The 14,194-nt window shown below is 37.6% G+C and overlaps 1 protein-coding gene across 2 annotated transcripts in view; it reads left to right on the top strand.

The window, feature by feature from the left end:
- The window catches only part of HIRA (histone cell cycle regulator), a 40,575-nt gene that overhangs the window by 3,144 nt on the left and 23,237 nt on the right, over window positions 1-14,194 (top strand). For both annotated transcript variants that reach the window (XM_067306983.1, XM_067306982.1), the window contains exons 2-9: window positions 7,258-7,320; window positions 8,130-8,240; window positions 9,011-9,101; window positions 9,620-9,714; window positions 10,556-10,651; window positions 11,982-12,142; window positions 13,079-13,246; window positions 13,752-13,865. In XM_067306983.1, coding sequence (XP_067163084.1) covers window positions 7,258-7,320; window positions 8,130-8,240; window positions 9,011-9,101; window positions 9,620-9,714; window positions 10,556-10,651; window positions 11,982-12,142; window positions 13,079-13,246; window positions 13,752-13,865 — 899 coding nt within the window. The remainder of the gene's footprint in view (window positions 1-7,257; window positions 7,321-8,129; window positions 8,241-9,010; window positions 9,102-9,619; window positions 9,715-10,555; window positions 10,652-11,981; window positions 12,143-13,078; window positions 13,247-13,751; window positions 13,866-14,194) is intronic.

Raw genomic sequence — 14,194 nt, 5'->3', positions numbered from 1 at the left:
TCGTGGAACTGGAGCCTGCTTTTGTTTAAATGCAGGCATAGAGTTTATTATCTCTTCAAGGTATAATGGCGGAATGTAAATATTTGAATTGATTTGTGAGTCATATTGGATGTTATGTATTAGATGGGCTGGCTGGAAGCAAAATAAATAGAAACTCACTCATATTGTGGTAGAAAGTCATGCAAATTGCCTTTATATTTCATTATTTGTTGCCTAAAGTTAAATAACAAACAAAAATGACATAATATTTAAAACTGCTCACCTTTTTTTAAGATGGGAGCCTGTCCTTGAATTTGAGCTGTCTTACCTGGTTGGATTTTTTTTTTCCAGGCTTGTTTCACTATTGGTATTTCTTTAAGTATATTATATATATATGGGTTCTTTAAGCAAAGAATTCAACAGGACATCTCAGCCTATCGTAAGGTATTCTCTTTCTGCTGAACCTGGTTTGCTTTTGTGTGTCATGTGATGTTGGGGACTTTGATAATTTAAACTTTTTTTTTCTTTTTTTAGAGATTATTACAAGAGTAAGAAATGTCTTAAAACACAGTACGTTAAATTTTAGTGTTAGTGTTCAACTTGCTTAAATTTTGTTTTTATGCTTAATTACTGGTAGGAAATTCAAAACTTCTCCAGTGACCTCAGTATCCAAAGTGCAGGAAAGCATTTATTCACTTTAAAACAGGGTCCTTGTGCTCTTTGACTCATTTCAACAGGGTTTAACAGCGTAATCAGTTAAAGGAAGAAATGGATGCAGAGAAGGAAGTGGTTGCTATCAAATAATGGCTCCTTTCCTTTATTTTGAGAAAATGACAGAAGTGAGGAAAAAATCCGGTGTCTGTGATCGGTTTATAAACCAGAAGTACTATGAAACAGGCTTTATAGCTTTAACCTGTGACAGTTTTCTGCTGCTGTAAATGCTATTACCCCGATAACTGTACCAGGCAAGAAGAATCACCCCGAAAATGACGTTCTGTCTTGCTGAAATTCTGTCCTGTAATCAGTTAATCTATGTTCACTCTTTCTTTCTCTAATCATTTTACATCTCTAGATTTATATAAGTCTTGGTTTACTTGGGCAAACAATCTAATGATTGTTGAAGTTGTTCTATGTTTTAAGGGATATAGAAAACATTGAAGTGTATTGAGCAAGCAGTGATTAAGAACCATCAAGAATTTCCTTTTAGGTTGTAAAAGAATTAATATACCTTCACAAGTATGCATTTTTTACTACTGATTCCTTGTTTTAAATCTAAGTGTCTAATTTAGTCAAGGCAAGCTCTGTTTCTCAATAGCCAAGAAATTATGAACTCATGCAGGTTTGAAACAGGACACTGGAAAGATTTTTCCTTGTCAAGGAAAGTGTGTTTCAGTACTCACGCCTCTTACTGCTAGCTTAGAGACTTGGAAGTGCCACTGTGAAGTCCATGTGTATTTCGCCTGTCTCTACTCAGGCGTGTGACTGTGCAACAAAGCTGAGTTGTAACTTCATGCAGTGTTTGTGCTAAATGGGAACTGAATTTGTTTGTGACTTTGATACGCTGCTTTCTGATAAATAGTAAAGGGACACCTCCTTTCTGAAGATGAGCAACTTTCAAGCTCAGTTGTTTTTATTGAGGATTAATTTGCATGCCCAAACAAAACCAACCAAAAGGAAAATAAACAACCCCACAGCAAGAGCTGCCTTACATAACTCTGAAAGTGCTGTATGAATCCTTTTGGAGTGTTCTGAAAAACTTAATTTGTTCTACTTTAAATAGGCTTTTTTGTGCCTTTTACACTCGGAACCTCTTTGATTTGCATATATCACATAAAGTTACAGTGTATCCCATTCATGTCTGCCTTTAACTTTTAACACACTCATTTTCTGCTTTTTTACAAATAGAAAATACTGTCCATACCGTTTTGTTGTCCAAAGACCAGTGTGTCGGTACTAAGTGCTTGTATTTTCTAACAGAAGCTCTTGTTCCCTCCTCAGGCTCCTGGAGAAGTGGTGTGGTGTGGTGGTTGACAGGGAGTTTTAGAGGGACCATGAGGGCACTCGGGTAATGCGTGCACAGCAGTGGCTATGTGCAGACCTTCTACTTGTGAAACGCTTCACCTCGTTCCTGTGTTCTGTGCAGGTGGTAAAGTCATATACCTCTGTGCATATGAGAGCGAGTGCGACTTGCCCGTGCGGTGCCTTCTGGTTTCCCTTGGGCTATAGGGCATCGTGTGCATGAGGTGTGTTCTCTTTTGCTTCTCATGAAACTCCACTGCTTGTATGGAAATACGGAGCAGACCTGAGAGAGTGTCCAGGATTATAATTGGAGCTCTTCTACAGACTGTTCTGGAGAATGTGTCTTCTTTTTAAGCAATGCATGAGTTGATGCTGTTTATCCATTTTAAAGTTAATATAATAGACAAAGCCTGTGCCAGCAGAGCAGGGAACATATATATGTATATATATATAATATATGTGTGTGTATATTTGTATACACACACACACGCACATATCTATATATAATTTTAAAAAAAAGGGGTTTTTTGAAACTGTCCACTTTATCTTGCTCCTTGGGAAAAGGGCCCAAATTGTGTGCTCTCTAGTTTGCATTATACCTCTGTGCTTTCTGGTGCTGAATCGCATAGTAGCTCTGGTACTGCCTAAAAAACAAGTGTGAACGATCTAGCTCAAGTGCTCAGGTTTGTAGATCCAGTAGTTGTTGTTTCCTGCAGACATCTAAGCAGGGCTGCTGCTGTGCTTGGCTGTTCTCTTAACCAACAGGTAAGTTGTATGCAGCTAGAGCCAGGAACAGGTTCATGATACCCCATGGTCTTGAGGTAGGTCATAAGTAGTTGCTTCCCTCTTTGGGCTGCTCTTCTCAAGATATGCTTCTGCATTCCTTCACTAGTGAAACTTATAGTTGAAGTAGAAGAGCACAGAAAACATTGTGGACTAAAGGCTGTGGGCTCTAAACAACTGTGTAGTCCATGATTAATCATGGACACCCATGGATCTTAGAACAGCTTCCAAAGAAATTCGAAATAAAATCCAGATTGACCTGGAAATAATATTTCATCCAGGTTAACTTGTAAATATTTTGCTGTGCTAGTATATAACCTGACATTTTGTAGTTACTGTTTGTGTTTTGAATAATGTAAGATGTTCGCTAAGAGTAGGGTGTGACAGATTGAGAGTGTTTTTTTGAGACTGGGTGTAGTTTGACAGATTTCCTGTATTTGGAAAATGGAAGACTCTTATCTGTAGAAACTCCAAGAAGTCTGCACCTTGGCTTAATAAACTAATGTTTCTAGGGGGGAAAAAGCATATCTTTCAGAGTGAGGGTTAACCATTGCGCTTGTTAGCAAACCAGATGCATCTGGATGTTGCTGGTGAGATTCATTCAGAGACGTTTTTTCTGTAGGCAACCTGGATGAAACTAGTCCAGCTCACTAGGAGTTATCTATCAGATGGGAGCAATATTTGGTTCTTATAGGAGATGAGTTTGACAGGCCTCACATTCACAAGCTGTCATGCTTTAAGCTAATTGGCTGATTCTGCAGAAAAGGAGAATTTGCTGGGTGGCCCATTCTATATGGGTAGTTACCTGTGGGAGAAGTTATCTTCCTCATCACAGTTGAGCCACGTAGGAAACTTTATCTGCTATTTCTCTGAGGGCTTTGCTTGTCAAGGCTGCCTTTCTTGAGTACAAAATTAATACACTTTTTAAACTTTGCATGTAAAATGGTGCCCTGTGACCTGATGACTGAGACCTCCACTGAGGTCTGCGTTTTTAGGATTATAATCAACTTGTGAAATATCTGCTCAATGCTGGTTAGATCAAAAGCCAAATTTATGCTAGGAATAGAATTAATAACTGGAAAGAAAACATTATGCTACTGTATAAACACATGGAGCATTTGCATTTGAATAGTGTCTTCAATGCAGGTTCCCTCCAATGTCGTAAAAGATATAGGAGAACGGAAAGAGGCTCAGAGAGGAGTGACCAAAATGATCAGAAGTATGAAACAGCTTTACTACAAGGAATGACTAAATAGACTAGGACTCTCACCTGGAAAAGGGAGGACTGAACGGGAGATATGGTGAATGTGTATAATATTGATAGTGGCAGGGAAGGAGTGAATGTGGAATGATTTGTTCCCATACAAGAATTAAGGGCATCAAGCAAACAGGTAGCAGGTGCTGAGCACATGAAGTAGGTGGTTCTTCACCGAGCTGCATAGCTGTGCTGTGGACCTCCATGCATCAGGGGCTGTGGATGATAATGATTCTGGACTTGAAAAATGACTAGATAAATGTGTAGAAGAGAAGCCAATTGCAGGGTACTGAGTACAGAGATCCCATCTCTGGTTCAGGAAGTCCAAGCTGTAAATTTTTGGAGCTGGAAGATTATTCTAGGGAAGAACTGTTGTGCGATAGCCATTGTAGATATCCTTAGGTAGACACCTGGTGCTGGTCTCTGTTGAACACAGAATACTGGGCTAGGCAGACATTTTCTCTAATGTGGTGTGGCTAATTTTAGGATTTTATGATGGATTTGTAGCTAAGTTACCTCTGGCTCTGTAAGTAAAATAATTTGCTAAATTTCATCAACCCCATTTGTGGAGCTGTGCAAAAACTTTGCCCAGAAAGAGGAAGCTAGCTGATGTTACTACTCCTGAAGAATTGTGCTCTCAGGATAAGGCAGAAATTGGAGATGTTATGATATTTTTAAGACATAGCAAAGAAAAAGATAATTACATCTTATAAATGCCTATTTTTTTATAAAAGACAATCTAATAAATATTTTAGTAAAGCCTGTTGTCTTTTGGGTTCAATAATGTCACATCTTGTAGGTACCAGCTCTCCAGATTGTAGCTTCAAATGTAGATGTCTTCAATTTATCACTTTTAAAAATCGGAACAAATGATCATGTACACTCACAGAGGTAACTCTCAGAAGAGATTAACGTTATCTTGTAACTTTACGTGGCACACTATCAAACATCTTAGTGTCAATTTCTGCAAAGCAATAGGCATAACAGCTATTTCATAGTTATTCAGAATGTATGGTGTTTCTATTTTGCCCAAATAATGAGAAGCCAATGTGTCTGCCAGACGAAAACTTGCCATTGTGTGCTTTGGTCACAGCTACTTTTTAATGCAGTCTTTTGCACCCTTTGGAAGGGGTGAGTGGTGGAATCGGAGCAGATAAGGGAGGGGAGAGAGGCAAGCAAGGTGCTGCTAACAGTGAATTTCATAGAACAGATCTGCCCATACAAGACAGCTACATCTGTTAAACCAATTTTAAATCCTGTATTGTTAAACTACAAACCACATGAACTCTGAAGCCTTATTCAGCTGTGGAAGTTACAGTCCCCCTTGCTTATTGATGTCCTTCTGCTAGAGGTTACTGTCCCTTCCGATTTGCTGGGCAACTGCTTTCCAGTTTTGTGAGTGATACCTCATCTGCTATAAACAAAATGAACGAGGCTCGTTCAAGTAAAAAGTCTTTGATAACTGGAGGGAGCACTCACCTGATCCTGTGTAAGGGCAGGTCTGAGCGTATGGTAACTCCTTGCCTGGGACTGTTGTCACAGATGGAGAAGGGAGCCTTTCACACCGCGAGGTCTATAGAACAGCCTGGTTCCATAAGTGTTAGTTTTTTCAACTAGCTTAAATGATGCACTGACTTAATTTAAGGGAATTTCCTTATCTGGGGAAGGGTAAAATAAACGTTTATTTTCTGTCTGTGTGTCTCAAAATGTTCAGCTTATCCCTGTATGTTACATTGAAGGTAGTAGAATAAAGGATAGATTCAGGCTCAACAACCCGAAGAGAAGCTGTAGCTAAACATCAGCTTGTGTGTTTTATGTGGTTTAAAGGACGTGGAAGGAATGTAGGTTGAGTGCCATCTTTCTGTACTTAAGGTCTTTGCTTGGCTGCCTTTAAAATTTTAAGGGAAATCACATGTCAGGGTTGCAATAAGAATCCAAATAAAATAAACCTTAAAACAAGTCAACATAAAATAAAAGTTACTCAAAGCAGAATGCGTATCCCTCAACAAGTAAGAAATACTGGATGTTTATTGGGGGCTTTTGTTGTTAATTTAATGCCAAAGAATTCAGATGCCATAGGGACAGCATAAAGCGTATGGTTGGATAAACTGGGTAAGTTCTCCAGGTTTTATCATTTACATCTTAACACACCATGACAATACAATGCAAGAATAGACATACCTGGGAAATTTATCAAATCTTGGCATGTGAGTAGTGGTTCCTTTGGCCATTAGGACAAACGGCCATCTTTAATACTGGCAGGCTTGTGATCTTGCTTGCAGGAGCATTCCTGTTTGTAAGGAGTTCAGACTGCTGCCAGAAATTATTTGAATGTAAAAATCGTGTGTGTGTTGCTTAGGTTTTGCTGCTTGAAAATCTGGTTTGTTTCAAGTCATCGTTAGCGTTAGCTTTTCCAGCGTTGTTGAAAGGCAGCAAGTTCTGCGCGCTGCCCTCCACCCGCTCCTGCAAAGGCTAAAACAACTGTGAGCATAGAGGAGAGTGTGATCTAATGGTCGGAGCAGAACAGGCTGAGAGTGGAGATTGTCTGCTTTCAAAAGCTGTTCCCTCACTATGCTAATTTGTTGGATGGTTTAAGTTTTTATAAAACAATTACTTTTCTTCTGGAAGATACAGCCTATGGAGAGAGAGCTGAAGGACTTAAACTTAGTCTCCCTTTTTCTATATGGAAGCCATAAAAGTAAAAGCTAGATTTTGGTAGAAGCATTTCATAACAACAAAATTCAAATTTGAGACGGTTAATTGTATGACCAACAGATGCAACCTGAGATTGGGGAAGATTAAAAAAAAAAAAAAAGCGCACATACAACTCAAAAACAAAACCTTGCTCCAGGTCATCAGCTAAGGAACTATAGAAACCTGAAAGAAACTGTTTACTCAAATACAGTTTTGCCTGGTGGGCATGTGCATTGTGAGATTATTTTGCTATGAAACATTTGACATATCCTGCTGGGTTAAGGGTCCTTGACTGTCACTGGTTTGTTATGGCATTATAACTTCCACATACACTTTTAATAGACTGTTATTTTTGTCATCAAGTTGCTTTCAACTCTTTCAGGCGGCTGTATTTCTTATGTTGTAGCTACAGCTTTTAGGAGAAAATCTTTATTTGTTAACCAGAACAGTTATGATTCTTTTGGCATTACTGCGTTCTCTCAACTATAAAAAAACTCAGTATGTTTCTTCTTCTTCTCTGATTGCAGGAAAGCCAATATTTTCAGTGGACATTCATCCAGATGGGACCAAGTTTGCAACAGGAGGACAAGGTATGTCTGTGTACTGACAGAAGGCAGAATTTTGGGCTATAATAGTCTTGTGCCTCACAGCACTTTAATAATTTTGACTCTTTTAAAAACACATTTCTTACATAATTATCTGCTTCTTGGAGATATAAGTCATTAATATGTATTGAAAAGTGCTATTGTTACTAGAGTAGGCAGGGTGATAGTTTCTGATGTACTTATCCCCTTGAGCATCAGTTGACATAGTAGCTGAGTAGCTGAGATAGTTGAATTGTGATCATACTGGCCACATTGCTTTTATATCTGAAGAGGAACTGAATGTGAAGTTTGGCTTTTTGAACGACTACATAGTGGAATTATTGGGACAAAAAAAATCCAGTTATGTAAATTGAATTGTTCAAGAAATATAAGCTAAAATATTGTTTGGATTACTATAGTGAATGATTTTATATTGGATACAACAAGTACAATTTAGGTTTTATATTGGATACAACAAGTACAATTTAGGTTTTGAATGTCTCTCTTCTCTTGTTAAATAAGATTTGATTATAAATAGTACATTCTTATAGTTGGTATTACTGTTAGGTATAGTGGTGTCTTTTTGTTTTTGTTTTTCCCTTGAACCAGGCTGTATAACTTAGTTTATATTAGCTTCAAGAAAAACACTTGAGTACACGTAATTGAATCAGAATGGCATCTATTATTAAATATTTCCAAAGCTCCCACTGCAGTAGCGCCTAAGTGCTACTGTCTGTTCTGAAACTGAGAGTAAGCTGAAAATCTCTTTTGCTTTTTACACGTATATAAGATGATGGCTTTTTGTTCATCTGCAGGCCAGGATTCTGGGAAAGTTGTGATCTGGAATATGGCTCCTGTCCTGAAAGAGGAAGATGAAAAGAATGAAAATATTCCCAAGATGCTTTGTCAGATGGACAATCACTTAGGTAACATAGATTCTTTGTACTGACTCTAAGTAATTTGCCAAAGTTTAAGCACTACATCTGTTTGTAATTACAAAAATAATGCCCTGTCCAGTGGTGAAAATCAATAAAATACAGCAGAGCAGTCTCAGACTTTGGCTATGTACTTTTTTAGATGTTCAGCAGAACATGTTGTTAAGCTGTAGAAAAATATTTAGAGAAATATAGAAGTATTTACTTTTGGAAATCTCTTCCATATGAACCTTTTCAGCTGTGGCCACAAAATAATTGATAATACATGTTTTGAGAAACTGGACAACTTTGAAGGAAAAGGCAAGAGAAGGAATAAGTATAAAGAAAACATGAAGTATATTGGTTATAGTTCTACATTATTCTGGGTTTATTGCATATTGTATTTGAAGAAACTATGACTATCTGTGTTTTCTTCAAAATATACCTTTCCTTCTTTGCCATCTTAATCCCACCTAATTTATCACAAGCAGTTTTCTTTGTTAGGTGGATATTAATCTTTATCCTTATGAACTACTTTTGCTGAAGCATTTATTTTAAATAAGGGATGATTTCTTTAAACTAAGAAGTTCCTCAACTGCTACTGTAAGATAAGTACCAATTCATTTATCTAGAGCAGACAGAGTAACTGCTTTGAGTAGAAAAAGCATGCTTACTAAATCCTAAATGTCTTCTGTCAAGTTCTGCTTATTATGAATTCTGTTCCCGGTGTAGAACCATTTATTGTTGTTTTTATCTTACAAACTTTCTTTTCTACATTTCAGCTTGTGTGAACTGTGTGCGATGGTCCAACAATGGAGTTTACTTGGCTTCAGGGGGAGATGACAAGCTGATTATGGTGTGGAAGAGAGCTGCGTAAGCATGTTTTTTCCTTTGCAGTTCTGTATTTTATTTCAAGCAGGTTACTCTGTCAAGTCTCCTACTGTTTCTTCTCCGTGCCAGCCTTTTGCAAGTTCTCTGCTTCATGTTGTGCACATGGAGCTGAAATCCATGAGATCACATTACTGCTATTGGATATTTGTTCTCTTATCCTGTCTCTTGGCCTGCAGTGTCTCTCTGCGTGGCCAGTCGTGCTCCTGTCTAGGAGTTGAGGAATTTTCTTCTGTCCTTGAAGAAAACTTCCCAAAGAGATTTAAAGAGTTATCTTAAATATTAGCATTTTCTTACTATCTGTAGACTTTCTACTTTTTATTTAAGTTAAATTTTAATAACTGAAATTACTTTCTATAAAAAGAACTAAATTTTTGTGTTTCAATTTTCTATTCAGTTATTTCTTCAATGAAAATAGAAGTGTGCTTTCTTTAGGAAGAAACAGCTTGATAAAGAAGTTGGTGTGGTTCTGTTGATAATTCTGTTGTTCCTGTTTTAATTAGGTACATTGGACCTAGCACTGTGTTTGGTTCTGGTAGCAAACTTACTAATGTTGAGCAATGGAGGTGTGTATCAATTCTCAGAAGCCATTCAGGGGGTAAGTTAAAAGGTGTAGAATGAACCTAATCTGAATGCATTTGTTAGAACTTCTTTTCACTAGCATACTTATCTTTTCAAAACCTATAGATTTGGTGGCAAGTCAGTAATCCCTTTTAAGAGTGACTATGAAAATGTATCAGAAAATGTTGTTTTTAATCAAATTTCAGTTTTCATACAAGTAACGTGGCAAACTGTATACTGGAAAAATGAGCAACTAAGGAATTTTTTTCACTATTTGTTAATTTAAAAATGAATCTGAAGTAAGTAAGTTAAACTGTATTTTTATTTAAATAAATGTCCATAGTTATAGTTGATAGTCTCCTGGTTGGCAAAAGAAAGTTGTGTAAACCAAAGAATATTAGTGTTTATTTAGAAAAAATAATGAAAGTGCAAATGCAAAAGATGAATAAACAGGAAAATTTTGAACACTTGTTGATGTGAACTATGATTAAAATCAAGATTTCAATCACTTTTTTCTAACATACATGAACTGATCAAAGTAAATGCATTGCAATAGCTGCTGTTGCTTTTTCATTCAAAACAAAGCAAAAGATATACCTTATACAGGTGTGTTAGTGCTTCCTATAACCTCTAAACATTGCATTCTCTACCTTGATTGTTTTTTTTTCTTTTTCTTTTTTTTTTGGCATCCCCTGTTGAACATTACGAATGGGAGTGCCTTGCTCCCAGATTGTCATGTTCTTTCTTTATTTTACTCTAGTGAGGCTATAGTCCTTTCTCAGTGATGGAAAAAGCATTGTCACAAGTTTTTTAAATAGAATTTTGATTCTCTGACTACAAACAATGTCTTATATGGAAACATTTGTTTTTTTAAACAGATGTCATGGATGTAGCATGGTCTCCTCATGATGCCTGGCTGGCATCGTGCAGTGTGGATAACACTGTTGTCATCTGGAATGCTGTCAAATTTCCAGGTGAGAATTCTTATATTTCAGATGTGCAGGTATGTAACTCTGACAAACTCCTCCCTTTATTGCTGTATTTCACTGACTGTGAAAATGTATGTGTACATATGTAGCGTATGTATATGTGGGAATGGGTTATCCTGTCCTTTGAGATGATACACTTGGCAATCTGGTGAGTCCCGAGGTTTGATGACAATGCGCTGTGGATTCCGCTCTGCTGTAGACAAAGGTTACAGGCAGTTTGTGCTGCTAATTTTATATGAAGCTCATTATTACATGTATCTTCTTTCTCACCTTCTTTGTAAAATCACAGATAAATAGAAATTTGGCCTGATATTGGGAGTATATAATTTTTTTTTCTTCTACTTTTGTACCACTAGGACTTTCTATCCTTTTACCTTTGGGGGCCCCTTATCTTATTTACCTTATTCTAAATGTTGCTGCTTAATAACCAGTGTGAATTTACCTGATGAAGGGGAGAATGGAAGAACTAGCGGAGCCTTAACGCCATCTTCTCTCACAGTAACAAAAGTTCTCAAGTCTTCCCTTTGATGGCTGTCTTCCTTCTTCTACTGCTGCAGTGCTGGCAATTCATACAGTCCCAAGGCCAGGTGCAGCTAGTCAGTCTCTGTGACAGCTTTATCTGACTTGCGAGGGCCTGCAGCAGCCAGGGAGCATGTGCCTTTATTTGGCTGCTTCTCTTCACATGACGTGATGTAGGCTCAAGCTCCCATTGCATGATGCATAGACACTGCGACTTGTTTTAGGGTTGCTTCCCTAAATATCTGATAATATCAGATAATATCAGATAACATCAGAGGTGTTATTCTTTCAAGCTGTGTAGCCTGTGCAGTATTCTCAGCCTCTTCTTTAACAGTCTGATAAGCAGCATATTGACTGAAAATGGGTTACCGGGTCTGCCAGGCTTCCGTATCTCTTCAGTCATAACTTAATTTGTGTTTGCTGCACAAAGTTAGGTTTGTTGTGATGGTCTTTGGGTACAGAGGAAAAAATGAAATTTTAACTAAAGTTCCAATTAAACTGCTGCTTTCCATAGCTTGAAAGTGCTGTTCTAGACTGCCTGGATTCTGCGAGTCTCCCAGCTCTGATCTATTTCTTTACATAGAGTTTTGCACTCCTTATTTTGGCCAGAGTTCTCTTTATCATGTTTATGTATCACCTTTGGTTTAAATACAAGTTCCAGTTTGGTTGGTGTGTTGGTGTTTGTATATTTAAAAAGAGATTCTATTTAATATGCTGTTTCAAGAAGACCTGTCCTGTAAGAAATATAGTATCCGTTCTGTATTCTCAACTCTTTTTTTTGTGTGTGTGTGCTCAGAAATTCTTGCCACTTTGAAGGGACATTCTGGCTTGGTGAAAGGACTGACTTGGGATCCTGTAGGAAAATATATTGCCTCTCAAGCTGATGACCGAAGTTTGAAGGTGTGGCGGACCATGGACTGGCAGTTGGAAACCAGCATCACAAAACCCTTTGATGAGGTACAAATGTGTGACCATTCTTTACAGAATAAATGAAAAATTGTAAGAATAACTCTGATGCTGCAGAGGTATGAGTTAATTAAACAGCGCTGGATCAACTGAAACTATTAGCTGGTAGATTTAAAAAAAAAAAAAAAAGCGGGAGGTAGAATTGAGACTCTCATTGCCATCAAATGTTGTGGATGCCGGAAGTTTACATGGATTACGTAAACAAGTAAATTCCTGGAAATGCAGAGGTCCTTCTAAGGAAGTATTGGCCTACCGTTCCATTGCTCTTATGCTCTTCCCTTTGCTTCTTCTATTAGCCACTACCAGAAACCAGGTAAGTACCAGGGATCCTTGGTCTAACCTAGTAGGGCCATTCTTATGTGATGACTTTGACTAAGGGATTAAATTTTGGGGTACAGAAGCTGGTGCTTGGTGAGCGGAGCATTTTACAGTGGTCTTCTGGTACTGTGATTAGTGTAATTGCTCTTAGTAAGAGACTAAATTCCTGAATTCGTGTCTGCGTTAATGTTTGCAAACTGAAAGTTCATTGTCAGCAGTTGGTGTGCTGCAGCCCTGTCACTAACCAGAACTTGGTGAATATTGAGTGTACAGTATCTAAAGAGACTTACATTCTTATAAATGCTAAGGAAATGCACTTTCTGGATTTTTTTTTTTTTTTCCTTTTTAAAAAAGTTTTCTGAGTTCCTTTTTCCCTCTTTTGGTAGGGCTTCATAAATTATGCTAGATCAGCTGTATAAATGTGGCTAAGTGCTGAGCAGTGTGTGCAATGTTATTCTTTTATATCCCCAGATGATTTGTTTTGTGATTATATTCCCTAAATGTAAACTTTAAATAGTTTGTATGAAAATCCTTTGTTTGCCCAGTCCAGACACTTTTAAAGCTGTGGTATGCTTTGTTTTGTTTTTGTTTTGTTTTGTTTTTCTCCAGTGTGGAGGGACAACACATGTGTTGCGTCTCAGCTGGTCGCCTGATGGTCACTATCTTGTTTCTGCTCATGCCATGAATAATTCTGGACCTACTGCTCAGATCATTGAGAGAGATGGATGGAAAACCAACATGGATTTTGTAGGGCATCGGAAGGCAGTTACAGTAGTGGTGAGTAAGCAATAGTAACTTATCCTGAAGTAAAATTTTTAATATGTGCTTTCTGGTAATTTTATGCATAAATGGGACAATAGCTGGAGACAGGTGTAGAGATTAGTAAAACTAACATATGGTGGTGTTTAAAAATGTCAGCTTTAATGTTGGAATCAATTAATCAACCTGCTCTTCAGGTAAGAGAACTGGACATAGATGAACACATTAGGAACTCCAAACACTAACTCTGTTAGCTGTTCAGTGACTAGATGGAAGTGACTTAGGTATCTAGCATGTTCCAGTTTGCTAGTAAAATTAATATTCTTCGGCATTCCTGTTAAGGCATTCAGAAGGACCTTTAAGAAAGCATACGTGCATTTTGCCAGTGCCATTATAAAGTCTGGTTATAGACTTTGTTTCCATGAAATGCTAATTTTTTCACTTTTGAGTGTAAAATTTACTTTTAAAGCAGCTACTCTAATGTAGTTACTATAATACATCTTGTGTTATCTTGCTTGTTCAGAAATTCAATCCAAAAATCTTCAAGAAGAAACAAAAGAATGGGAGCTCCACCAAGTCAAGTTGTCCCTACTGCTGTTGTGCTGTTGGTAGCAAGGATCGATCTCTTTCTGTCTGGGTAAACTTTTTTCGCCTTCTTTGACTAATGCGGTCATTTGGATGACTTGAAGATTTAGCACAAAGGTCATGTGTACAGCATTAGAGTCTTATATTTAGATTCATGTTTAGTTTTTTTATCCTCCCTGTTGTTAGAGGATTAGCTGGGGGGAAGTGGATTGGTATTAGTTCATTTCAGGAATTCGGTATTCTAGAGTCAAAGAGCCCCTAGAAGGCGGTGACAGAGTACGCTGCCCTGGTTAAGGAGAATAATGCATTGCCGCAGCTAATAAACATAATTTAGCCCTATTTTCTTCCTCTGTCTCTTACTCATTCTCCATGTAAGTCTTA

Source organism: Apteryx mantelli, chromosome 17 (assembly GCF_036417845.1).
Source record: "Apteryx mantelli isolate bAptMan1 chromosome 17, bAptMan1.hap1, whole genome shotgun sequence".
NCBI lineage: Eukaryota > Metazoa > Chordata > Aves > Apterygiformes > Apterygidae > Apteryx > Apteryx mantelli.
The sequence above is the reverse complement of the archived record's forward strand: the minus strand, read 5'-3'. Positions and strand labels throughout refer to the sequence as shown.